At 46.7% G+C, this 24,896-nt stretch overlaps 1 protein-coding gene across 1 annotated transcript in view; it reads left to right on the top strand.

Annotated features, from left to right (window-relative positions):
- The first annotated feature begins 1,116 nt into the window (after window positions 1-1,116).
- Window positions 1,117-24,896, top strand: part of LOC396781 (IgG heavy chain) — a 165,144-nt gene continuing 141,364 nt past the window's right edge. The window contains 5 exon segments of the mRNA NM_213828.1: window positions 1,117-1,162; window positions 1,253-1,353; window positions 1,355-1,363; window positions 1,366-1,561; window position 1,563. Coding sequence (NP_998993.1) covers window positions 1,117-1,162; window positions 1,253-1,353; window positions 1,355-1,363; window positions 1,366-1,561; window position 1,563 — 353 coding nt within the window.

Genomic DNA, 24,896 nt, shown 5'->3' with positions numbered 1-24,896 from the left:
TCGGTACAGCACGTGACCAGGTTATATATATATATATGAGAATCCGTTTTTGTCTATTTTTTTTAAGTCTATTTCATAGATTTCTTCTCAGCTCCATATGATGACCATCCTTCTGCTAACGTTCCAGGGATTTTTTTTTCCTTTTCCCTAATTCCTTAGGTGATAGCTTAGGCTGCATAGCCATCAACATCGTGTAATGACACCTTTGGGGGCATCCCATAGATTGGAATGGCTGTGTTTTCACTGTCATTTCCTTGATGTGCTTTGATTTTCCTTTTCATTCCTGACTGAACACTGGATTATTAGAAGCATGTATTTAACTTTCCAGGCACACAGATTTTATCCATTTCTCCAGGAATGATTTCTTTGCTTCAGTATAGGTATTTGGGTACATGCAACCACTATGGAGAACAGTAGGGAGGTTACTTAAGAATGAAGCACAGAACTGCCGAATACTCCAGAGGACCCATGCCAGAGCATCTGTATAAAGGAAACCCATAAATCCAAAATAGACACTAGAGATATATGAGAAACTCCCATGAACCCTAACGATACATCCCAAGGTAAATAGGACGGGGGAACAATACCATCGTGTGCTTTAGATGGAAGGGGATCTGCCCCCCTGCAGGTGTGTCCACTCTGTCCTGCAGTTGCTTCAGGGAACAGGTGGGTCCAGCAGGAGGAGCACAAGTGCAGACACAAGGAGGGACTCCCAGCACGTGTGTGTCCTTGAGACGCCACAGAACGCTACGCCCCTGGGTGAGGTTCTTTCCTGAATGTGGGGAAAACAATGACTTCTCCGTCAGCGCTTTGTGTGCCACGGTAGAAATCAGAATGGCCCACGAGTGACAGGTGTCTACCGTGACAAACTGATGCAATGAAGAGACATCTTCGTAGAGGCCATCCAACCAACCAGCATCAGGACCCTCATGCCTGCCTTGGGCACCTGCCACTTTGAGGCCATGCGATGCCATAACCGCTTATATACTAGGAGGCCATGCAAATAGGTTCCTCCCTCAGCAGATAAACCAGCCCTGCCAGGACCCTGCAGCTCTGGCAAGGAGCCCAGCCCCAGGATCCCGTTCTGTGATCCGGAAAGAACACAGACCACCCGCCATGGAGTTTCGGCTGAACTGGGTGGTCTTGTTTGCTCTCTTACAAGGTAAATCCTGGGGGGAAGAAAAAAGAGGATTGGAGGGCACCTCAGTGTGCGTGTGACAGTTTTCTGACCAGGATGTCTTTGTGTTTGCAGGTGTCCAGGGTGAGGAGAAGCTGGTGGAGTCTGGAGGAGGCCTGGTGCAGCCTGGGGGGTCTCTGAGACTCTCCTGTGTTGGCTCTGGATTCACCTTCAGTAGTACCTACATTAACTGGGTCCGCCAGGCTCCAGGGAAGGGGCTGGAGTGGCTGGCAGCTATTAGTACTAGTGGTGGTAGCACCTACTACGCAGACTCTGTGAAGGGCCGATTCACCATCTCCAGAGACAACTCCCAGAACACGGCCTATCTGCAAATGAACAGCCTGAGAACCGAAGACACGGCCCGCTATTACTGTGCAAGAGGCACAGTGAATGGAAAGCAGTCTGAGCCCAGACACAAACCTCCCTGCAGGGACACAGGGTCTGGGCTGCAGGGGGCGCTCAGGACCCACAATCACTATGTGTGTGTTTCCTGCCCAGGGGCAGGTGCAGAGGGATTTGGAAGGCTGGTTTCCTGCCAGGGTCTGGGGCTGCCTTTTCATGTAGCATCTCCCTGGGATCCTCTTTGGACACATGATTCTGTGCTTACACTACAGGCTCTGCAACACAAAGGCCCTCTGAGACAGGAAGAAACACTATCCTGTCATGCACAATAGACAGAGAGTAATTTACGATTTCAATTCCTGATTGTTCTCGTCCAAATATTGAAAAAATCGAGCAGGTTCAGACATACCACACTGGCTTTAAGCAGAGGGAATCATAGACCTGCTTCCTCCTTTGGAATCTCAGTCCTTGCTTGCTGTTAGGTTGGCAGACACTGCCAAGGTCGTGGCTCCCTGCTTTCCTATAGTTCTGATGCATGCAGAGCCTAAAAGCAGGGTATCACACCAGGACCCTCCCGGGCCCCCAGGAATGATGCCAGGTAGAGAGGACGTGGGTGGACTGTCCTTTCTGGGCTCTTGCGTCCAGGTCCAATACACTCTCCATCGACAGAGGTGAAGCCTGCATCCTGTTCTGCTCTGTGGGTGACATGGTGACAAATAGGCACCATGAAATTTATCTCAATCAACACGTAGATAATTGGTCGGGAACGTTTACACTCAGGCAGATGATAACATGTGGATTTTCTGCAAGTGCTGTAAACCAATGGGCAGGATCCCGCCTTCACCACACAGTCCGAGGTGAACACTATGCAGCTAGAGAAACACCCCTGCTCTCATTCCAGGAAGCAGTCACTGCAACCTCACTAGCCATTGCCAACTCTCTCCAGGAATTCCTGTGAGGGGTGGGGAGCAGGTCCAGTTTTGGAAGCACAGGCCCTGTTACAAAGTATAGACTTGGGAACTACATCCAATCTCTTGGGAAAAAATATGAGGAAGATAATATGAGAAAAAAGAATGTACATAAAAGTACAAGGATCACTTTACCGCAAAAAAGGCACAACACTGTAAATCAACTCTGCTTTAGAGTAATATAACTAAAAAGACAAGCCTAACAGCAAGAGTTCTCTGTTCCCTGATGTAGGCTCCACAGCTCTGCTGCATTCTTTGTGCAGGCTGCAGGGCTTAGCTCTACCTCCTTCAAAGGCAGGTACACCTAGACCTACCCCACATGTGTGTGTGCAGATAGAAAAACAACATAACACATGGCCACCCATATATGTGTTCCATTGCAGGTTGATTATTCTGAGTTAAAGCGAATGAGAGAATCCCAACACAGAGAGGAACCATCTGACCTCCTCTGTGTCCCTGAAGGAAGAATCAGACCTCCCCTGGGAAGGTGCACCTGCTCCATCTGAAGGGTCAGCAGATTCGGGAATTCGGGCCTAGAGGCTTCTGTAAGCCACACCGATTCCTTCCGCCGTACTGCCCCCACCCACGCTCTGCTCAGGGTCCTCACTCACTGGGCACTCAAAGGATGCATGTCTTCTTTTCTTTAGTTTTATGATATCATTGATTGTCCATGTTCTCTCAATGCTGCTCTGCACCAAACTGGCATTACATGTATACATACCTTTTTCGGATTCTCATATGCTCTTCAATCGTGTTTTCACACACTGGCTGCATGTGCTTCCCTGTGCAGCACATCAGGACCTCACGGCTCATTCATCTCAAGGTCACTGTTTACACCCACTAACCCCAAACTTCCAGTCCGTCCCACGCCCTCCCTCCCGCCTTGCCAACCACAGGGCTGCTCTCCGCGTGCGTGAGCCTGTTTCTCCTCCCTACATGGTCTCATCTGTGAATGTTTCAGACTCCACAATTGAGAAGTATATGGTGTGTGTCGTTCTCTCTGTGACTCACGTCCCTTAGCAGGAGACCCTCCAGGTGCATCAGTGCTGCAGCAAATGGCATTCACTGGTCTTTCTGAACCCGGAGTACATCATACATACTTTCGTTCTTAGTAGATCTTACATACTAAGAGGTCAACAGAAAGGGGGCACACCTCTGCTGAGGAAAACAAGCCTGCCCTGATCCCACAGCCCTGGCAGAGGAGCCCCTGCCCCAGCAGGCCCAGCTGCTCCCACTGTGTGATCAGGCCTGAACACAGACCCCCCACCATGGAGTCTGGGCTCAGCTGGGCGGTTTGGCGGATGGACCACACGGAAATTTCTGGAGATCAGGAGATGCTGAAATGTGAGCGGCCATCGGTGGGTGTGCGAGAGGTTCCTGACCAGGCTGCCTTTGTGTTTACAGGGACCCAGCGTGAGGTGCAGCTGGTGGAGTCTGGGGGAGGCCTGGGGGGCCTCTGGGACTCTCCTGTGCAGCTTGTGGATGCAGCTTGGGTAGCTCCTACCTGAGCGGGGTCCTCCAGGCTCCAGGGAAGGGACTGCAGTAGGTCTCACGGACCTGTAATCATGATCACACACACGATGCAGACTCTGTGAAGGGCCGGTTCACCTTCTGCAGAGACGACTCCAAGAACATGCTGGATCTGCAACTGAACTTCTGGGAGTCAAGGACTCAGCCTCGTGTGGCTTTTCCAGTGACACTGAGGGGCAGGGAGTATGAGCCCAGGCAAAAACCTCCCTGCAGGGACACAGGGTCTGGGCTGCAGGGGGCGCTCAGGACCCACAATGTGTGTTTCAGCCCAGGAGCAGGTGCAGAGGCAGGTGAAGGGCGGGATTCCCGCCAGGGTCTGGGGCTTCCTCTCCATGCGGCATCTCCCCAAGGGAACCCTGTGGACTCCAGGCTCTGACGGAGAAAGGACTGTTGGAAGGGGGGGAATATGCTCCCACGCTTGAAAGGTAGGGGGCGTGACGTGTTTCTTTCCCCCTCCTCTTCGTCGTAGTGACAATCGCTCCTATCAGTCAGATGAAGCTACAGAAGAGGCTCGGTTGGACTCAGCCATGCTGCTCGGCAGGAGCAGCAGAGAGTACTTGCTGGACATCCAACATCAGCGGGCACTTGATCCCAAAGCAAGGAACTCAAATCCCCTTGGTGGCCCTGATTCACCGGACCCTCTCTCACAGCCTCCATGCTAGTTTCCTCTGTGCAAGGGCACAGGGACTCCCCACGCAGCGGGGTGGAGAAATTCAAGAGCCACGGGGTGTAGCCAAAGGTTCTCAGGGGCTGTTTGGAGCAGGGAAGGCCCATCCAGCACACTGTGACGCTGGACAGGCACAGGAATGGACCCTGGATCAGGGTGCTCACTGTGCTTCAGGGTGGAGGAGGGCGAGGGTCCTGCTCCCGGAACAGCTCATGTGGATCCGTCTCCCAGCCGCACAATGGGTGAGGACCTCGGGCGTTCTTCTCCGATTTGCCTGCAGTGAACAGCACGGGGCGAGGAAGGAACAAGCCAGAACCCATCAGGTGCCAAATGTGAAAGAAGGTGACCATTTGTTCTGCATAAGGACCTGCACACAATGAATTCAAAGAGGGGTGAGTGGCCATTATGGACTGAAAGACACCTGTGGCCTTAGGAATATTTATCAGTTCTTTAATGTATATGATAATAACTCTGACAGTAACATAAAAATTACAGGATGTAGATTCCACGTCAAAGAGTTTGGCTGATCAGGGGCCACACTCCAGTGTCATTGGCTGGTTCTGAAGGTCTTACATCAGCACTTTGCTTTCAAGGATCAGAGCTTCTGGGGTATCCACAAGTATCCTCAGTTTAGGGGACGCCCCAGGGGGAGCCTCCAACTGTGTAGAATTATGACGTGACTCCTAGGTTTCTGTGATCAGTTTAAGGGTTGTGTTCCCAAAATACACACGTCGAAACCCAGTGCCCAACATGCTGAACTTCAAAGGTGGGGCTTTGGGGAGGGCTTAGGCTGTTGGGGTGGGGCCCCCTTAGTGGGAACTCAGCTCTTGTCAAAGCCCCCTGTCCCTCCCCCCAAGCAGAGGAGGTTACAGGGGAAAACTGTCCATCAGGAAGCTGTTCTGCTCCAGGAACCACACCTCCCAGAATCTTGATGTTGGACTCTCAGAGTCCAGCGATGTGAGATCACAGGTCTGTGGTTATTAGCCCAGCCTGTCCAGGGTACCTGCTTCCTGCAGCCACGTGGACCATGGGGACACAGGACAGGCAGCGAATCTCTGAGGGTCACTGCTTGGTTTCCTGGGCAAAGTACAGATGTAGAGCTTCATGGAGGGTCAAGGCCAGTTATTCCCTGAGCTTCTTCCAAAGGAATTGTCAGCCGAATATCAGAAGAAGTGGTGAAAGAGACATGGTGGGCAGGTAGGCTTTGCCTGTTGGTACCAGGCGTGGGTGTCATTCGTGAAGCCCTCCGTCCTTTTGTGTGTCTGAATGCAACAGGGCAGGGGGGAGTGCCACAGGGACTTGTCTCTAAAGGCCTGGCCCTTCCAGCTACCACCTCATGGCCAACAACCTTCCACAAGGCGTGTTGGGAGAAGCAGAACAGTCGTCTCTAGCCTTCTCCAATTCCTTAGGTTGTCTTTTCACGTCTCTGGTGACTCCCTTTGCCGTGCAATATCCTCTAAGTCTGAGTCTGCCCCATTGGTTGAGTTTTTGTTTCTAAAACCACTGCCTTGGGAGCCTGACACAAGAAAACCTTTGTCTGGTTGATGTCAGAGAAGACTTCGCCTATGTTCCCATGTAGGAGGTTTGTGGTGTCATGGCTTATGCTGAAGCCTTTAAGCCATTTTGCATTTAGTTGTGATGTGGTCTCAGGCTTGTTCTAGTTTCCTTGATTTACATGCAGCTGTTCAGGTTTCCAGCACCACGTGCTGAAGAGACTGTCTTTTCCCATTTTATTTTCTTGCCCGCGTTGTCAAAGATTAGTTAGCCGTAGATGTCTGGGTGTGTTTCTGGGCTCTTGATTGTGTTCCATTGTTCTGTGGGTCTGTCTCTGTGCCAGTACCACACTGTCTGGTTCACAGTCGCTCTGTAATATTGTCGTACCTCTGGCGGAGTGACACCTCCTGCTTGCCACGCCCGCCCACTCCCCTCAGGCTGGCTTAGGCAATGCTGGTTCTTTTATGCGTCTATGAAGAGTTCCCACCACCAGTGCAGGAGAGTTCCCTTTCCTCCACACCCCCTCCAGCACTTGTTATGTGTGGACGCGTTAATGACGGCCATTCTGACTGGGCGAGGGAGTATCTCAGAGTAATTTGGATTTGTTTTCCCCTAATACTCAGGGACGGTGAGCATGTCTTCATGTGCTTGTTGGCCATCTGTGTATCTTCCTTGGAGAAATGTCTATTCAGATCTTTTGCCCATTTTTCCATTGGGTTGCTGGCTTTTTGGCTGTTGAAGCATGTAAGTTGTTTGTATATTTTAGAGATTAAACGCTTGTCAGTTGCAATATTTGAAACTACTTTCTCCCATTCTGTAAGCTGTCTCTTGGTTTTTCTTTCTCCTTTTCTTTGCTGAGCAAATGCTTGTCAGTTTGATGAGGTCCCATCGCTTTATTTTTGCTCTTATTTCTGTTGCATTGGGAGACTGACCTGAGAAAACCTTGGTAAGGTTGATGTCAGAGAATGTTCTGCCTGTGTTCCCTTCCAGGACTTTGATGGTGTCTTGTCTCACACCGAAGACTCTCAGCCACGTTGAGTTTATATCTGTGCATGGTGTGCGGGGGTGTTCTGCTTTCCATGCAGCTACCCAGGTTTCCCAGCACTTCTTGCTGAAATACAGTCTTGTTCCCATTTTTCTGTCCTTGCCTCCTTTGGCAAAGATTAAGTGACCATAGGTGTCGGGGCTTGTTTCCAGGTTCTCTCTTCTGATCCCATGGTCTGTCTGTCGGTTTTGGTACTAGTACCACACGGTCCTGATGACTGAGGCTTTGTGATATTGCCTGAGGTCTGGGAGAGTGATGCCTCCTGCTTGGTTTGTGTTCCTCAGGATTGCGTTGGCAATTCTGGGTCTTTGGTGGCTCCATAGAAATGTTTGGATAGTTTGTTGCACTTCTGTGAAAAATGTCATGGGTAATTAGATAGGGATTGTGTTGAACCTGCAGATCGCTTTGGGAGGTATGGCCATTTTCACAGCATTAATTTTTCCAACCCAGGAGCATGGACTATCTTTCCCTTTCTTTCCGTCTTCTTTCCTTTCTTGATGAATGTTTTATAGCTCTCGGCATATAGGTCCTCTGCCTCCTTGGTCAGGTGTATTCCCAGGTGTTTGCATTTTGGGGGTGCCATTTTAAAAGGTATTGTGCCTTCGCGTTCCTTTTCTAAAGTTTCATTGTGCGTAGACAGAAATGTGACTGATTTCTGAATGTGAATCTTGCATCCTGCTACTTTGCTGAATTTGGTGATCAGTTCTAGTAATTTTTTGGCTGAGGCCTTAGGGTTTTCCATCCATATACACATATGCATGTCATCTGCATGCAGTGGCGGTTTCATCTCTCCTCCTCCTCCTATGCGGACGCCTTTTACTTCGTTTGCTTCTCTGATTGCTGTGGCAGGACCGCCAGGGCTGTGTTGAGTGACAAGAACATCCCTGTCTTGTTCCAGATTTTAGCAGGAAGGCTTTCAGCTTTGCTCCATTGAGGGTTGTACTGGCTGTGGGTTGTCATAAAGGGCTTCGATTATGCGAAGGGTATATTCCCTCTATACCCACTTTGGTGAGAGCTTTCATCATGAATGGATGTTGGACTTTGTCTAATGCTCTTTCTGCATCTATTGAGGTGATCATGTGGTTTGGCACTTCTCTTAATGTGGGTAGAACATAGGTTGATTTGCGTATGTTGAAGATCCTCGCAAACTTGATATGAGGCCCATTTGGCCATGGAGTCTGCTTTTGTCTTATGTATTGTTGGGTTTGTTTGGCTAAACTTTGTTGAGAATATTTGTCGGGAGTGATTTCATTACATATGCACTTGCATTTCGGGTGATAGTTCTGGTCAAAGTATGTATTTCTCCTTAAGTCAGTTTGGCTGGGCTGTAAGTTCCTAGAAACTTGTCCATTTCGTCTCGGATGTCAAATTTATGGGCCTGTCATTGTTCATGGTGTTCTCGTGGGATTTTTGGTGTTTCTGCAGCATCCATTAAGATTTTTCCTTTCTCACCTGACCTCTTTGCTGTACAGTGGGAAAATTTTTAAAAAAATTATTAAAAAGAAAAAAAAGAGCAGGAGTTCCCATCATGGTGCAGTGGTTAACAAATCTGACTAGGAACTCTGAGTTTGTGGGTTCGGTCTCTGCCCTTGCTCAGTGGGTTAACGATCCGGCATTGCCATGAGCTCTGGTGTAGGTGGCAGACGCGGCTGGGATCCTGCGTTGCTGTGGCTCTTGCGTAGGCTAGTCACTACAGCTCTGATTAGACCCCTAGCCTGGGAACCTCCATATGCTGCCGGAGCGGCCCAAGAAATACCAAAAAGACCAAAAAAAAAAAAAAAGAGCAAATTAAAAAAAAAAGAGATATTTCCTTTCTCATTTCTTGTTTTGTGTATATGGTTTCTCTTTCAGATCTTGTTGAGAATTCTGTCCTGATGCTTGGCAATTTGATTTGCCCTTTCAAAGTACCATCTCCTGGTCTGATTCTGTTTCTTCTTTTAACATAATTTATTATAGTTGCTATAAAATATTCTATTAATTTCAGTTGTACAGCACGTGACCAGGTTATATATATATATATGAGAATCCGTTTTTGTCTATTTTTTTAAGTCTATTTCATAGATTTCTTCTCAGCTCCATATGATGACCATCCTTCTGCTAACGTTCCAGGGATTTTTTTTTTCCTTTTCCCTAATTCCCTTAGGTGATAGCTTAGGCTGCATAGCCATCAACATCGTGTAATGACACCTTTGGGGGCATCCCATAGATTTGGAATGGCTGTGTTTTCACTGTCATTTTCCTTGATGTGCTTTGATTTTCCTTTTCATTTCCTGACTGAACACTGGATTATTAGAAGCATGTATTTAACTTTCCAGGCACACAGATTTTATCCATTTCTCCAGGAATGATTTCTTTGCTTCAGTATAGGTATTTGGGTACATGCAACCACTATGGAGAACAGTAGGGAGGTTACTTAAGAATGAAGCACAGAACTGCCGAATACTCCAGAGGACCCATGCCAGAGCATCTGTATAAAGGAAACCCATAAATCCAAAATAGACACTAGAGATATATGAGAAACTCCCATGAACCCTAACGATACATCCCAAGGTAAATAGGACGGGGGAACAATACCATCGTGTGCTTTAGATGGAAGGGGATCTGCCCCCCTGCAGGTGTGTCCACTCTGTCCTGCAGTTGCTTCAGGGGACAGGTGGGTCCAGCAGGAGGAGCACAAGTGCAGACACAAGGAGGGACTCCCAGCACGTGTGTGTCCTTGGAGACGCCACAGAACGCTACGCCCCTGGGTGAGTTTCTTTCCTGAATGTGGGGAAAACAATGACTTCTCCGTCAGCGCTTTGTGTGCCACGGTAGAAATCAGAATGGCCCACGAGTGACAGGTGTCTACCGTGACAAAACTGATGCAATGAAGAGACATCTTCGTAGAGGCCATCCAACCAACCAGCATCAGGACCCTCATGCCTGCCTTGGGCACCTGCCACTTTGAGGCCATGCGATGCCATAACCGCTTATATACTAGGAGGCCATGCAAATAGGTTCCTCCCTCAGCAGATAAAACCAGCCCTGCCAGGACCCTGCAGCTCTGGCAAGGAGCCCAGCCCCAGGATCCCGTTCTGTGATCCGGAAAGAACACAGACCACCCGCCATGGAGTTTCGGCTGAACTGGGTGCTCTTGTTTGCTCTCTTACAAGGTAAATCCTATGGGGGGGGAGAAAAAAGAGGATTGGAGGGCACCTCAGTGGGTGTGTGACAGTTTTCAGACCAGGATGTTTTGTGTTTGCAGGTGTCCAGGGTGAGGTGAAGCTGGTGGAGTGTGGAGGAGGCCTGGTGCAGCCTGGGGGGTCTCTGAGACTCTCCTGTGTCGGCTCTGGATACACCTTCAGTAGTTATGGCATGAGCTGGGTCCGCCAGGCTCCAGGGAAGGGGCTGGAGTGGCTGGCAGGTATTGATAGTGGTAGTTATAGTGGTAGCTCCTACTACGCAGACTCTGTGAAGGGCCGATTCACCATCTCCAGAGACGACTCCCAGAACACGGCCTATCTGCAAATGAACAGCCTGAGAACCGAAGACACGGCCCGCTATTACTGTGCAACAGGCACAGTGAGGGGAAAGCAGTCTGAGCCCAGACACAAACCTCCCTGCAGGGACACTGGGTCTGGGCTGCAGGGCGCACTCAAAACCCACAATCACTATGTGTGTGTTTCATGCCCAAGAGCTGGTGCAGAGGGAGTTGGAAGGCTGGTTTCCTGCCAGGGTCTGGGGCTGCCTCTCCATGTAGCATCTCCCTGGGGATCCTCTTTGGACACATGATTCTGTGCTTACACTACAGGCTCTGCAACACAAAGGCCCTCTGAGACAGGAAGAAACACTATCGTGCCATGCACAATAGACAGAGAGTAATTTACGATTTCAATTCCTGATTGTTCTCGTCCAAATATTGAAAAAATTGAGCAGGTTCAGACATACCACACTGGCTTTAAGCAGAGGGAATCATAGACTTGCTTCCTCCTTTGGAATCTCAGTCCTTGCTTGCTGTTAGGTTGGCAGACACTGCCAAGGTCGTGGCTCCCTGCTTTCCTGTAATTCTGATGCATGCAGAGCCTAAAAGCAGGGTATCACACCAGGACCCTCACGGGCCTCCAGGAATGATGCCAGGTAGAGAGGACGTGGGTGGAGTGTCCTTTCTCGGCTTTGCTTCCTGGTCCAATACACTCTCCTTCGACAGAGGTGAAGCCTGCATCCTGTTCTGCTCTGTGGGTGACATGGTGACAAATAGGAACCATGAAAATTATCTCAATCAACACGTAGATAATTGGTCGGGAACGTTTACACTCAGGCAGATGATAACATGTGGATTTTCTGCAAGTGCTGTAAACCAATGGGCAGGATCCCGCCTTCACCACACAGTCCGAGGTGAGCACTAGATAGAATGAGATACACCCCTGCTCTCTCATTCCAGGAAGCCATCACTGCAACCTCACTAGCCATTGCCAACTCTCTCCAGGAATTCCTGTGAGGGGTGGGGAGCAGGTCCAGTTTTGGAAGCACAGGCCCTGTTACAAAGTATAGACTTGGGAACTACATCCAATCTCTTGGGAAAAAATATGAGGAAGATAATATGAGAAAAAAGAATGTAAATATAAGTATATCTGGATTGCTTTACAGAAAAGAAAATGGCACAACACTCTAAATCAACTACACTTTAGAGTAAAATAAACAATAAACACACGCCTAACACCAAGAGTTCTCTGTTCCCTGATGTAGGCTCCACAGCTCTGCTGCATTCCACGTGCAGGCTTCAGAGCGTAGCTCTACCTCCTTCAAAGGCAGGTACACCTAGACCTACCCCACATGTGTGTGTGCAGATAGAAAAACAATAAAACACATGAGCCACCCATATATGTGTTCCATTGCAGGTTGATTACTCTGAGTTAAAGTGAATAAGAGAAAACCAACACAGAGAGGAACCATCTGACCTCCTCTGTGTCCCTGAAGGAAGAATCAGGCCTCCCCTGGGAAGGTGCACCTGCTCCATCTGGAGGGTCAGCAGATTCGGGAATTCGGGCCTAGGGGCCTCTATAAGCCACACCGATTCCTTCCGCCGTACTGCCCACACCCACCCTCTGCTCAGGGTCTTCCCTCACTGGGCACTCAAAGGATGCATGTCTTCTTTCCTTTAGTTGTATAGTATCATTGATGGTCCATGTTCTATCAATGCTGCTGTAAACTGTCTATTCTCTGTTTCTCATATGCTCTTCAATCGTGTTTTCACACAGTGGCTGGATGTTCTTCCCTGGGCAAGACATCAGGACCTCCCGGCTCATTCATTCTCACGCGGTCCTTGACGTCTACTAACCCAAACTTCCAGGCCATCCCGCGCCCTCCCTCTGAACCTTGGCAACCCCAGGTCTGCTCTCCGTGCGTGTGACTCGGTGTCCCTCTCTAGACAGTTTCATCTGTGTGTGTATCAGGTTCCACATATAAGTGATGTGGGGTATTTGTCCTTCTCTTTGTGACTCACGTCGCTTAGGCGGAGAATCTCCAACATTGCGTCAAGGTTGCAGCAAATGGCATCGTTTCCTCCTTCTACACCCTCAGTGGGATTCCATCGTGCATAAGTTCCCAATCGACTTAAACTGTCTCTTCCTCTGTCAAGGGACATTTAGGTTGTTTCCACGCCTCTGTTATTGTGAATAGGGCTGCAAAACATATAACTGTGCATGCGTTTGCTTGTTTGTTTGGTTTTTTTGAAAAGTTTGTAGACTTATTGTGCAGGAGTGATTGCTGGATCCCATGGCAGTTCTCTGTGGAGTTTTTGGAAGACCTTCCATCCTGTGTTCCACAGCGGTTGTACCAGGTTACATTCCCACCACAGTCAGGAGGGTTGCCTTTTCTCCATGTCCTCTCCAGCATTTGCTCTTTGTAGACGTAGAAATAATGGCCATTCTGATCCATGTGAGGCGGTACCTCATCAAGTGTTGACTTGCATTTCCCTAATAATTAGCGATGTGGAGCATTTTTCCATGTGCCTACTGCCTATCCCTATGTTTTCTGTGTAATGACCCTAAGTTATGACATCTCTGATCTGAGTGAAGTATGACCTGTGTAATCCACTGATTCTCCACTGCTTGTTGTTACTTCCCCTAAAGACGAAGAACCCTGCTGCCACCACTGAAATCCAGAACTTCGCATTTCAATTTCACATGCACAGTAGTCAGAGTGCCGTTACCACAAACCTGCTGGAAACACCGTCATCGACCAAGGTCCAGGGCTTAAGGACAGTGTCTTCAGACTGGAGTCCCCAGACTCCACTCAATTCCAGAGGTCCTTAGATCAGAAAACTTTTTCCTACCTTCTTCAGTCAAGGGGATTCACAGGTTCACAGTCACATTAGGTAGTACTACACAGCCTGCGTTGTTCCTTCCTTGAGCCTCGGAACTCCCAAAAGACCTGTGTTTGTATGAATAAGGTTCACTCTTTCTGATATTAATGTGGGGTTTTGAGAGTTCCGAGTGCCATGGTTCCAGCTCTGCTGATTTGTAGCGAAGGAGTTCATTATCCTTAAATGCTGCCTTTGCTTCACCTGCTATTTGTGTGTTCTCTAAATTTTTGGTGAATAATGATCTGCTTCATACGTCTGTAGTATTCCTTTAGCCAGAATATCAAATAAATGAAATCACAAATGTTAAGGCTGATTTTTGCCTTCAACACATCCATTTGTGTATATGGATTATGCTCTCCTCATGAGATAGATCTGCAGTTAAATTGCTCTAAAAAATTCTCCCAAATGGAAACATCATGGAGATTCATCTCCTCACTTATGAACACATTGTCAAGTCCAGGTTCCCCCGTTGTTTCTGAAGTTACCTTATAAAGGGGATGCAGTCTCTCATGAGGAGGTGCTTCAGAGAGTTAGGTAAAGGCCTTGGAGCAGGACAGCTGGGAACATGCATTCCAATCTGCCTGGGATGTAGGAGATGCCTGGGGAAGGACTGGGAAGCCGAGACCACTCAGCTGTCAGTCTCCCTGCTGGGAGGACGTGGGGTCTGGGAAGACGTCCAGATGAGGGGGACCCTCGGCCCAGCCCTCGGCCCTGGATGAGCGCCCAGCACAGTCCGATCATCCTCCCGTACCCGTGAGTGTGCGTCACAGGAGCAGATTCTACAGCTGAAGTGGAGAGTCCCCAGGGACCCTCCCTAGGCCCTGGGTGGGCTCTGCCTCAAAAGGCTCCCCAGGCACAGAAGAGGAACAGGCAAAGGCTTGTTCGCACTTCACTGTGGCAGGTGTTGTGGCTCTTTCTGTCCATCTGTCCACACCTGGACGTTATGACCCAGGACCTGAGAGACCCTCACTGTCTCTGATGTGTGGGAAGTACACGGCACTGTTGGAGGGGATGAGTGGTCCGCGTTCGCCCTGTAAGTGGAGACACAATGGAACAGTCCCTGATCCAAGTGCAGGACCAAGGTCATCCTAACGCTACGGGGGGGACGAAGATATCAGACATGCATTCTGTGCTGTCCCTGCTCATGAAGCAGACGCCTGAAGGAAGGGAGGGAACACCCGGTGATGCACACGTTCCTTGGACCACAGGGACACTGTGGAGATGTCATGTAGGGGACGCGGGGACACGTCTACACCTTGACGACAGTCGACCTCGAGGCAGGCCTTTCTCGTGATACCCTCGTCAGAGATTTGATTCCATTCTTCCTCCTCGAGCTCGGTCACTCGAATGTGATGACGCTTTGGTGCAGTCTGAGCATTCGTGTCTTCCCAGAGTTTAAAGCTGATTTTTCAGGGGGATTCCCAGGATGGCAGAGTAGTAGGATGGCAACCTCCACTACACCCACAAGTACATTAAAGGTGCAGTAGAAAAAACATATATACACATAAATGATAAAAATGTAAATATTATGTGGAATAATTGTCAAAGAAATTTTGAATAACACAGGCAAAAGTTTCAGGAGTCTGACAGAGCAGGACAACCTTCATGTAAGCGGGTAGGAGAAAAAAAAAAGAAAATGAATAATAAAATGAGAAAGGAATCAGGCTGACACACGATGAGAATGGAGCAGGGAAAAAAGAAATTCTCCTGTACCTGGATGTCCCCCCACCAGCGAAGATAAGACAGGATAGAGGAGAAATTTAGTCTCAGAGGAGAACAGAACCATCGGTTTGTAACAATGAAAATGGGAACAGCCTTGCACAAACTCACTGCTACAACCCTGCCCTTCCCAACAACAGAGGACAGTCCAGTGGCTCAAGAAGGTGTGGGAAATGAAAATTTCAGGCTTTGGAGATCAAAATCAGGTAGAGAGCTGGGGCGAGGCAGGATGGGGGAAGGAGTATATGGCTTTGGAATGTGCCTGGAGACACCAGAGTCCATGGTGACCACATTTGAGGGTGTAAGCTGAGAAAAGCTGGACTGGGATTGGCTCTACACACCTTTGTCTGCAGCTGGGGAAGGTGGCATGGAAATGACCACTACGGCCATGCTCTCAGGAGCAGGACACCCATCCTCCAGATCCCTGAGTCAACAAAGGACATAACGTGAGCAGCTGCTGCCTGGGAACTGGAGGAAGAGCTGCCGTGCACATCACCGCTGCAGAGAGCCCTTCAGGAAGCCTCCTCACAAAGGGAGGGGTGGCCAGAGTGGAGTGAACAATTGCAGCTACAGTGCGTGGTCTCTTGGGCCTCCTTGAAATGCAGAGATCACAGGCTCAGCAACCACAGAGAGTGGCCCCAAGAGACTCCCGGGAACAATCCGTCATTACTTTCAATGTGAATGGATTAAAGGCTCTAATGAAAACCATCACCAGATGAACGGATACTAATCTAAGTCCCACACGTACGCTACCTACAAGAGACCACATCAGACCTAGGGACACACGCGGCCTGCAAGGGAGGGGCGGGAGGAAGATATTCCGTGCAAAGGAGAACCAAAAGAAAGCTGGAGAAGCAATCCTCCTGGAAGACAACAGAGGCTCTGAAATAATTTATCAGAGACATGGAAACACATCACATAATGATCACAGAATCGATCCGAGAAGAAGATAGAACAGCTGTAAATATACATACACACCAACACAGGAGAACCTCAGGCTCTAAGGCAACTGCCAACAGCCATCAGAGGAGAAATAGACAGTAATGCACTATCAGTGGGGGGTTTTAACACTCCATCGGCATCAAGAGGCAGACAATCCAAGCAGCAAATCCACAACACAACGCAGCCCTGAAATGACACCTCCGACCGGATGGGCCTCGTTGATGTTTATGCGCCAGTCCAACCAAAAGCAGCCAAACCCACTTTTCTCTCAAGGGCATACAGACCATTTCTGCAGGATTGAGCCCATCTTTGGCCACAGAGAAGCAGCACGAAAATTAAGAAAATTGACATCCTGTCAGGCATTTTTCCTGAGCACAATGCTAGGAGGCTAGTAATCAATCACAACAAAAAAGAAACTGAAACAGGACAAACACATGGAGCATTTGCCCCGAAAATCGCAGCAATTGCAAAGTGAAAGACACCCCCACAGAATGGGGGAGAGTCTTGATGAAGGAAGTGAATGACAAGAGGCTAGTCTCCAAACTCAACAAACATACCACACAGCTTTGTATCAACAAGCCAAGCAACCCAGTTAGAAAGTGGTCGGAAGATCTAAACAGACTGCTCCCCAAAATCGACAAACAGATCCCCCAAAAGTACATGATGTGAAACGACACTAATTACGAGAGAAATGCTCATAAAACTGCAATGAGGTGTCCCTCACATCAGACAGAAAGGCCATAACACGAGAAATAAAAACCTCTTCAAACGATAAATGCCGGCACGAGTGTGGAAAGCAGAGACCCTCCTACATTCTTGGTGGGAACGTAAGATGGTGCAACTACTGTGGGGTGTTGTACGGAAGTTCCTTACGAACTTCAATATGGGGCAAACCCAGCATCCAGCCCTCCCACCCTGGGCATGTGTCTGGAGAAACTGGAATCAGAAAAGTTATAGGCACCCCAGCATAAAGTGAAGCACTCTTCACAAGACACGAGGCCTGGGGCAATGCAAATGGCCATCAGCAGAGAACTGGGTAAAGAAGATGGCATGGGTTTCCCGCCGTGGCTCTGTGGATTAAGAACACATCTAGTATCCATGCGGATGCAGAAACAATGCCTGGCCTCCCTCAGTGGGTTAAGCATCTGGCACTGCTGCAAGCTGCGGCATAGGTCACAGAGGCAGCTCGGATCCCAGGGTTGCTCTAGCCATGGTGTAGACCAGCAGCTTTAGCTTTGACTCGACCCCTAGCCTTGGAATGTCCTATGCCGCAGGTGTGACCCCGAAAAAGAAAAAAAAAAGATGACAATGCAAATCAAATGTACAAGTGTATTGCCAAACATCAGTCAGAATGGCCGTCATCAGTACACTGCAAATACCAAATGCTGGAGAGGGTCTGGAGCAAAAGGCACCCTCCTACAAAGCTGGCGGGAATATAAACCAGTGCAAGAAATACAGAAGAGAATATAATGCTTCCTCTAAAACCTGAAAAGAATGAGGCCCTAAGACCCAGCAATGCCACCACTGGGAAAATATGTGGAGGAAGCTGCAATTCAAATAGATACATTTGGAGTTTCCATTGTGGTGCAGAGGAAATGAATCTGGCTGGGAACCATGAGGTTGCAGGTTCGATCCCTGACCTCACTCAGTGGGTTAAGGATCCGGCGTTGCCCTGAGCTGTGGTGTAGGTCGCAGACGCAGAAGTGTTCTTTCAGTGGACATTTAGGTTGTTTCCCTGTCTTGGCGTTTGTGAATATTGTGGCTATGAAGTTAAGGGTGCAAGTGTATTTCTCAATGAAAGATATGTCCAGATATATGCCCAGGAGAGGGAGGGAGGGATCATATGATAGTATGTGTTTATTTTTCTCAGGGATCTCCATACTGTTTTCTGTAACGCTTGTTCCGAGTTGCATTCCCACCAACAGCGAAGGAGGGCTCCCTTTTCTCCACATCCTCTCCAGTATTTGCTACTGTTGACTTGTTAATAATGGACAGTTTGAAACATGTGAAGTGATTCCTCACGGTAGTTTTGATTTGCATCTCTCCAAAAATTAATGATGTGGAGCATTTCTTATGTGCCTTTTGAACATCTGTGTGTCTTCTTTGGGGAAATGTCTGTTCACATCTTCTGCCCATTTTTCACTTGAGTTGTTGGATTTTTTCCTATTGAGTAGCATATGTTGTTTGTGTGTTTTAGAGATTAAGAACCTGTTGGTTGCATCGTTTGAAACTACGTTCTCCCATTCCATATGTTCTCTCTTTTATGGTTTCCTCTGCAACCTAGGAAGCTGGGTTAGGACCCATTGGTTTATTTTGCTTTTAGTTCTGTTGCCTTGGGAGAATGACCTAAGAAAACATTTGTACGGTTACGGTCACAGAATGTTTGCCTATGTTTTCTCCTAGGAGTTGTGGACTTATGTTTAGCTCTTTAAGACATTTTGAGTCTATTCTTGTACCTGGTGTGAGCGTGTGTTCTAGTTTCATTGATTTACATGCAGCTTTCCAGTTTTCGCAGCACCACTTACTGAAGGGACTCTCTTTTTTCCATTTGAGATTCAGGCCTCCTTTGTTGATGGCTAATTGACCATTTCTGGGCTGAGATCATTTCTGGGCTCTCTCTTCTGTTCCATTGGTCAGTAGGCCTGTTTTTGTACCAATACCACACTGTCTTGATTACTGTAGCTTTCTGACATTGTCTGAAATCTGGGAGAGGTAGGCCTCCGGCTCGTTCCTATTTTCCTCAGGATTGCTTTGGCAATTCTGAGTCTTTTATGGTTCCATATAAATGTTTGGACGGTGTGTTCTAGTTCTGTGAAAAACGTCCTGGGTAGTTTCAGAAGGATGGCCTCAAATCTGTAGATTGCTGTGGGTAGTAGGCCTATTTTAACAATACTCATTCTTCTATCACGGCAGACTGGTTGCTTAAATTGACACACGTGTTTCGGTATATTTTGTCTTTTCTTTATAAGATATTTCAGCGTGTAAATTCCTCTGTAAATATAGTGCAAGGATAAAATATATATATTTTATGTGTCCATCTGGAAGCATCTTTCTCGAGGCAGTGTTTTCTCTACTGTAAATGAACCTAATGTAACAATTGACGGGCAGCTTAACATGAAGACATGCACCAAGTCACCTGTGCAAATTCTTTGGAGCTGGAGAGCTGGGTCACACATCGAATTCTGTCTAGGTTTGTAAGAATCTTCCCTGAGGAAGGGCTGGGAAGTGAGCACTTTCAGCCCATCCAATCTCCTTCCTGGGACGATGCTGTTGCCTGAGAACTTAAATACACAAGGTGGACACATAGCCCCGCCCTCAGCCCCGAGTGAGCTCCCAGACTATGCATAAATAAATGTATGTGGACAATGGGTTGGATTTGCTGTATCCCTGAACGTAACACAAATTGGTAAGTCAACTATATTCCAAAAATTTTTTAGGAACTATTTGATCATGTTATTACCTGCTGAAAAGGGTTTTGATAAATATCAACACCCATTGCTGATAATAAAATGTCAAGAGTATGGGCATAGGATGCACTGAAACAACAGATGAAATATCATCAACGTCAACCCCACATCTAACACCATTCTCAGTGGTGAAAAGATGACAGATCAGGAGCAAGGAAAGTACGTCCACTCCAAACACTTTGCATTAAGTTCAGGACAAGTACAAGGATGTCTACTGTCACCACGGTTCTCCAACATTATGCTACTCAGCACCCAATAGATCTTGGAAGAAACCAAAGGGGAAGTCCAAAGATACCTAGAGACAAGCGACTATGAAAATACAGCAATCCAACACCGATGGGCCACAGGCAAAAGCAGCTCTGAGAGGAACGTCCGCAGCAATACAGTCATACTTCAGAAAATGTGAATGCTCGAAAAAGGAGCATAACCTCCCACCTAAAACACCTAGAGAACGAAGAACAGACAACACCCAAGAAAGCAGAGGGTACGAAATCATAAAGATGAGGGAAGAAAACACAGAAACGGAGACAAAGCAAACAATGAAGACCCAGGAAACTGAAGGTTGGGCCTTTGAAAACATACGACAAAACTGGCAAATTGAATCAACAGGAGAAAAATGGAGAGGATGCAAATCAACAAAGTTAGCAGTGGAAAGGAGAATTAACAACGGACACTGCAGAAATACAAAGGATCCTAAGAGACTGTTTTAGAGACTATATGCCAATAAAAGGGGAAACTTAGAAAAACGGGACAGATTCTTACAAAATTACAACCGAATAGAGTGAACCAGGATGGAGCAGAAAATGTGAAGAGTCACAGGAAACCGTGAGACGGGGTCACCTTGCTCTACAACAGACATTGAAAAAACTTTGTAAATTAAATATACATAACATAAAAATACAAAAAAAAAAAGAATACATGACTAGACAAACCTCAAGATTGAAATTCAAAGTATAATTTATATACTTCCAAAAAACAAAAGTCCGGGACTGGTGGCCTCGCAGGCAAGTTCTATCCAACTTTCAGAGAAAACTTACTACCTAGTTTGAGAGCATCTCAGGCCAGACACTGTAAATATCCACGAGGCAAACACAGGCAGAACACTCTTTGACATAAATCACAGCAACAGCTTGTTCGAACCACCTCCTAGAAGAAGCTCAAGAAAAACAAAAATAAACAAATGGAACCTAACTCAACTCAAAAGCTTTTGCACATCCAAGCAAACCATGAAAACATGAAAAGGCATCCCAGAGAATGGGTGAAAATCTTTGCAAATCATGCAACAGACAAGGGACTAACCTCCAAAATATATAAACAATTCATACAAAATAACAAACAACCCAATCAAAAGATGGGCACAAGACCTAAACAGACATTTCTCCACAGAAGACATACACATGGCCAACAGGCACATGAAAAGATGCTCAACACCAGTGACTGTTAGAGAAATGCAAATCGAAGCTACAGTGAGAAACCACCCACACCAGTCAGAATGGCCATCGTTAACGAGTAAGCAATGAACAAATCCTGGAGACATTTCGGAAAAGGGTACTACCCACCTTCACTGTTGGTGGGAATGACAATTGGTACAACCACTGTGCAAAACAGTAGGGAGGCTCCTCAGAAGGCTAAATGTAGAAATATCACGTGATCCAGGCGACCCACTCCTGGGCGTATTCCCAGAAATAACATTCATTTGAAAACATGTATGCACCCCTATGTTCACTACAGCATAATTGCCATGGCCAAGACAAGGAAACAATGAAAAAGTCCATCAACACAGGACTGGAGAGAGAGATTTAGTATGCACACACAGCAGAATACCACTCAGCCAAAGAAAACATGAAATAATGCCAATTGGAGCAACATGGGTGGAACCAGGAATTATCCAACTGAGGGAAGTAAAGCAGACAAAACCAATATCATGTGAGATCACCAATAGGTGGACGCTAATAGAAATGATAGAACCGACAGCAGAAATAGACTCAACGATTTTGAAACCAAAATTACCTTGACCAAAGAGGAAATGTGGGGAGGGGTTAAATTAGGGACTAGGCATTGATGTCCACTCTACCACACTCAGCAGAGGTAGATAACAAGGACCTATTGTGTACTGCAGGGAAACAGAGTCAGCAATGTGCAATCACCCACATGGAGAAAGAATCGGAAGATGCATGGATGTGTGTGCAGGTAAAACTGAGCTTCTTTGCTGTTCACAGAAAACATCACAAGTTTTTAACTATGGTACATTTAATTTAAAAAAGTTAAGACTTCTCAGTTGCATTTCTGTATACCAGCAATGAAATATTAGAAAAGGAATACCAAAATACAATACCTTTTAAAATTGCACCTCACAAAATCAAATACCTCGGAATACACCTGACCAAAGAGGTAAAGGACCTATATGCCGAGAACTATAAAACCTTAATCAAAGAAATCAAAGAAGATGTAAAGAAATGGAAAGATAGTCCATGTTCCTGGATTGGAAAAATCAATATTGTGAAAATGGCCATCCTACCCAAAGCAATCTACAGATTCAATGCAATCCCTATCAAATTACCCATGACATTTTTCACAGAACCAGAACAAACAATCCAAACATTTATATGGAACCACAAAAGACCCAGAATCACCAAAGCAATCCTGAGAAACAAAAACCAAGCAGGAGGCATAACTCTCCCAGACTTCAAGAAATACTACAAAGCCACAGTCATCAAAACAGTGTGGTACTGGTATCAAAACAGACAGACAGACCAATGGAACAGAAGAGAGAATCCGGAAATAAACCCTGACACCTATGGTCAATTAATCTTTGACAAGGGAGGCAAGAACATAAAATGGGAAAAGGAAAGTCTATTCAGCAAGCATTGCTGGGAAACCTGGACAGCTGCATGCAAAGCAATGAAACTAGAACACACCCTCACACCATGCACAAAAACAAACTCAAAATGGCTGAAAGACTTAAATATACGACAGGACACCATCAAACTCCTAGAAGAAAACATAGGCAAAACACTCTCTGACATCAACATCATGAATATTTTCTCAGGTCAGTCTCCCAAAGCAATAGAAACTAGAGCAAAAATAAACCCATGGGACCTCATCAAACTGAAAAGCTTTTGCACAGCAAAGGAAACCCAAAAGAAAACAAAAAGACAGCTTACAGAATGGGAGAAAATAGTTTCAAATGATGCAACGGACAAGGGCTTAATCTCTGGAATATATAAGCAACTTATACAACTCAACAGCAAAAAAACCAATCAATCAATGGAAAAATGGGCAAAAGACCTGAATAGACATTTCTCCAAAGAAGATACACAGATGGCCAGCAAACACATGAAAAAATGCTCAACATCGCTGATTATAAGAGAAATGCAAATCAAAACTACCATGAGATACCACCTCACACCAGTCAGAATGGCCATCATTCATAAATCCACAAAGAACAAGTGCTGGAGGGGCTGTGGAGAAAAGGGAACCCTCCTGCACTGCTGGTGGGAATGTCAACTGGTACAGCCACTATGGAGAACAGTTTGGAGATACCTTAGAAATCTATACATAGAACTTCCATATGACCCTGCAATCCCACTCTTGGGCATCTATCCGGACAAAGCTCTACTTAAAAGAGACACATGCACCCGCATGTTCATTGCAGCACTATTCACAATAGCCAGGACATGGAAACAATCCAAATGTCCATCGACAGAGGATTGGATTCGGAAGATGTGGTATATATACACAATGGAATACTACTCAGCCATAAAAAAGGATGACATCATGCCATTTGCAGCAACATGGATGGAACTAGAGAATCTCATACTGAGTGAAATGAGCCAGAAAGACAAAGACAAATACCATATGATATCACTTATAACTGGAATCTAATATCCAGCACAAATGAACATCTCCTCAGAAAAGAAAATCATGGACTTGGAGAAGAGACTTGTGGTTGCCTGATGGGAGGGGGAGGGAGTGGGAGGGATCGGGAGCTTGGGCTTATCAGACACAACCTAGAATAGATTTATAAGGAGATCCTGCTGAATAGCATTGAGAACTATGTCTAGATACTCATGTTGCAACAGAAGAAAGGGTGGGGGAAAAACTGTAATTGTAATGTATACATGTAAGGATAACCTGACCCCCTTGCTGTACAGTGGGAAAATAAAATAAAAAAAAAAAGTTAAGACTTCTTTTCTCATGACACTCATCTGATGTGTTAATGAGAATTTTACACTCTATGATTTGTCCAATATTTTGGTTGTTGTGAGAATGTGAAAAGGGATCATTTTCCCAGCTTCTCGGCTCTCTGCACATCCAAGATGAGTACTGGCTTTATTGCAACACCCAGAACCTGGAAAGAATTCCAACATCAGACATCAGCTAAAGGAATAGACTGATTTTACTAGGACCACTCTTCGGAAAACACTTTTCATTAAAAATCGGCTATTGCTGACTCACACGGAAACGTGGTAATGTTCACAATATCGATGCTGAGTAAGATGAGCCGTACAAGCAAAAGCATATACAATATACGTCCATTCGTATGTTTCTAGAGCATGGAAATTAATCTGAAGCATCCTAACCCAGATCAAATATAATGTGAGGACCCGGTGGAAAAAGAGAAGGGAGAGGAAGGAGGAACACCAGAAACTTGTGAAAACAGGGAGAGAATTGATCTGTCCAAACATGAAAAGGTTGATGTCCACATCAGTGTTTATCAAAGTGTACAATCTAAATATCATAGTTTATTAGAGGACAGTTTCACCTCACTCAAGATATTACCAATAAGGAAACACATGGCTTGAGACAGAAGCAGTGACAGAAAAATAGTGAAAAATCAGAAGCACTTGAAAACACTTCTCATGGAGCCTGAGGATATATTATTAGGTAAGCATGACAACAGAACAAAATCACCAAGTGCTCATGATGGGGGTGTCCTGACCACCCTGCCAGGTGTGTCCACTCTATCTTGGAGCTGGTCCAGGGAAGCAGGTGTGTCCAGAGAGGAGGAGCACAGGTGCAGAACAGGGACTACCTCTCAGGACACATCTGCTCGTGGAACTTTCACACACCCTCTACATACCTGGGTGTGGTTTCCTTCTCTAATGTGGGGGTGACGGGGACACCTACACCACGGATGGGTGTGCGTGTGGAAAAACAAAGTAACGCATGGGTGGCCGGCGTTTACTATTTAAAAAAATG

This window comes from Sus scrofa, unplaced genomic scaffold, assembly GCF_000003025.6.
Source record: "Sus scrofa isolate TJ Tabasco breed Duroc unplaced genomic scaffold, Sscrofa11.1 Contig1914, whole genome shotgun sequence".
In the NCBI taxonomy this organism is placed as follows: domain Eukaryota; kingdom Metazoa; phylum Chordata; class Mammalia; order Artiodactyla; family Suidae; genus Sus; species Sus scrofa.
Note: the sequence above shows the minus strand (reverse complement) of the source record. Positions and strands in the feature narration are given on the sequence as shown.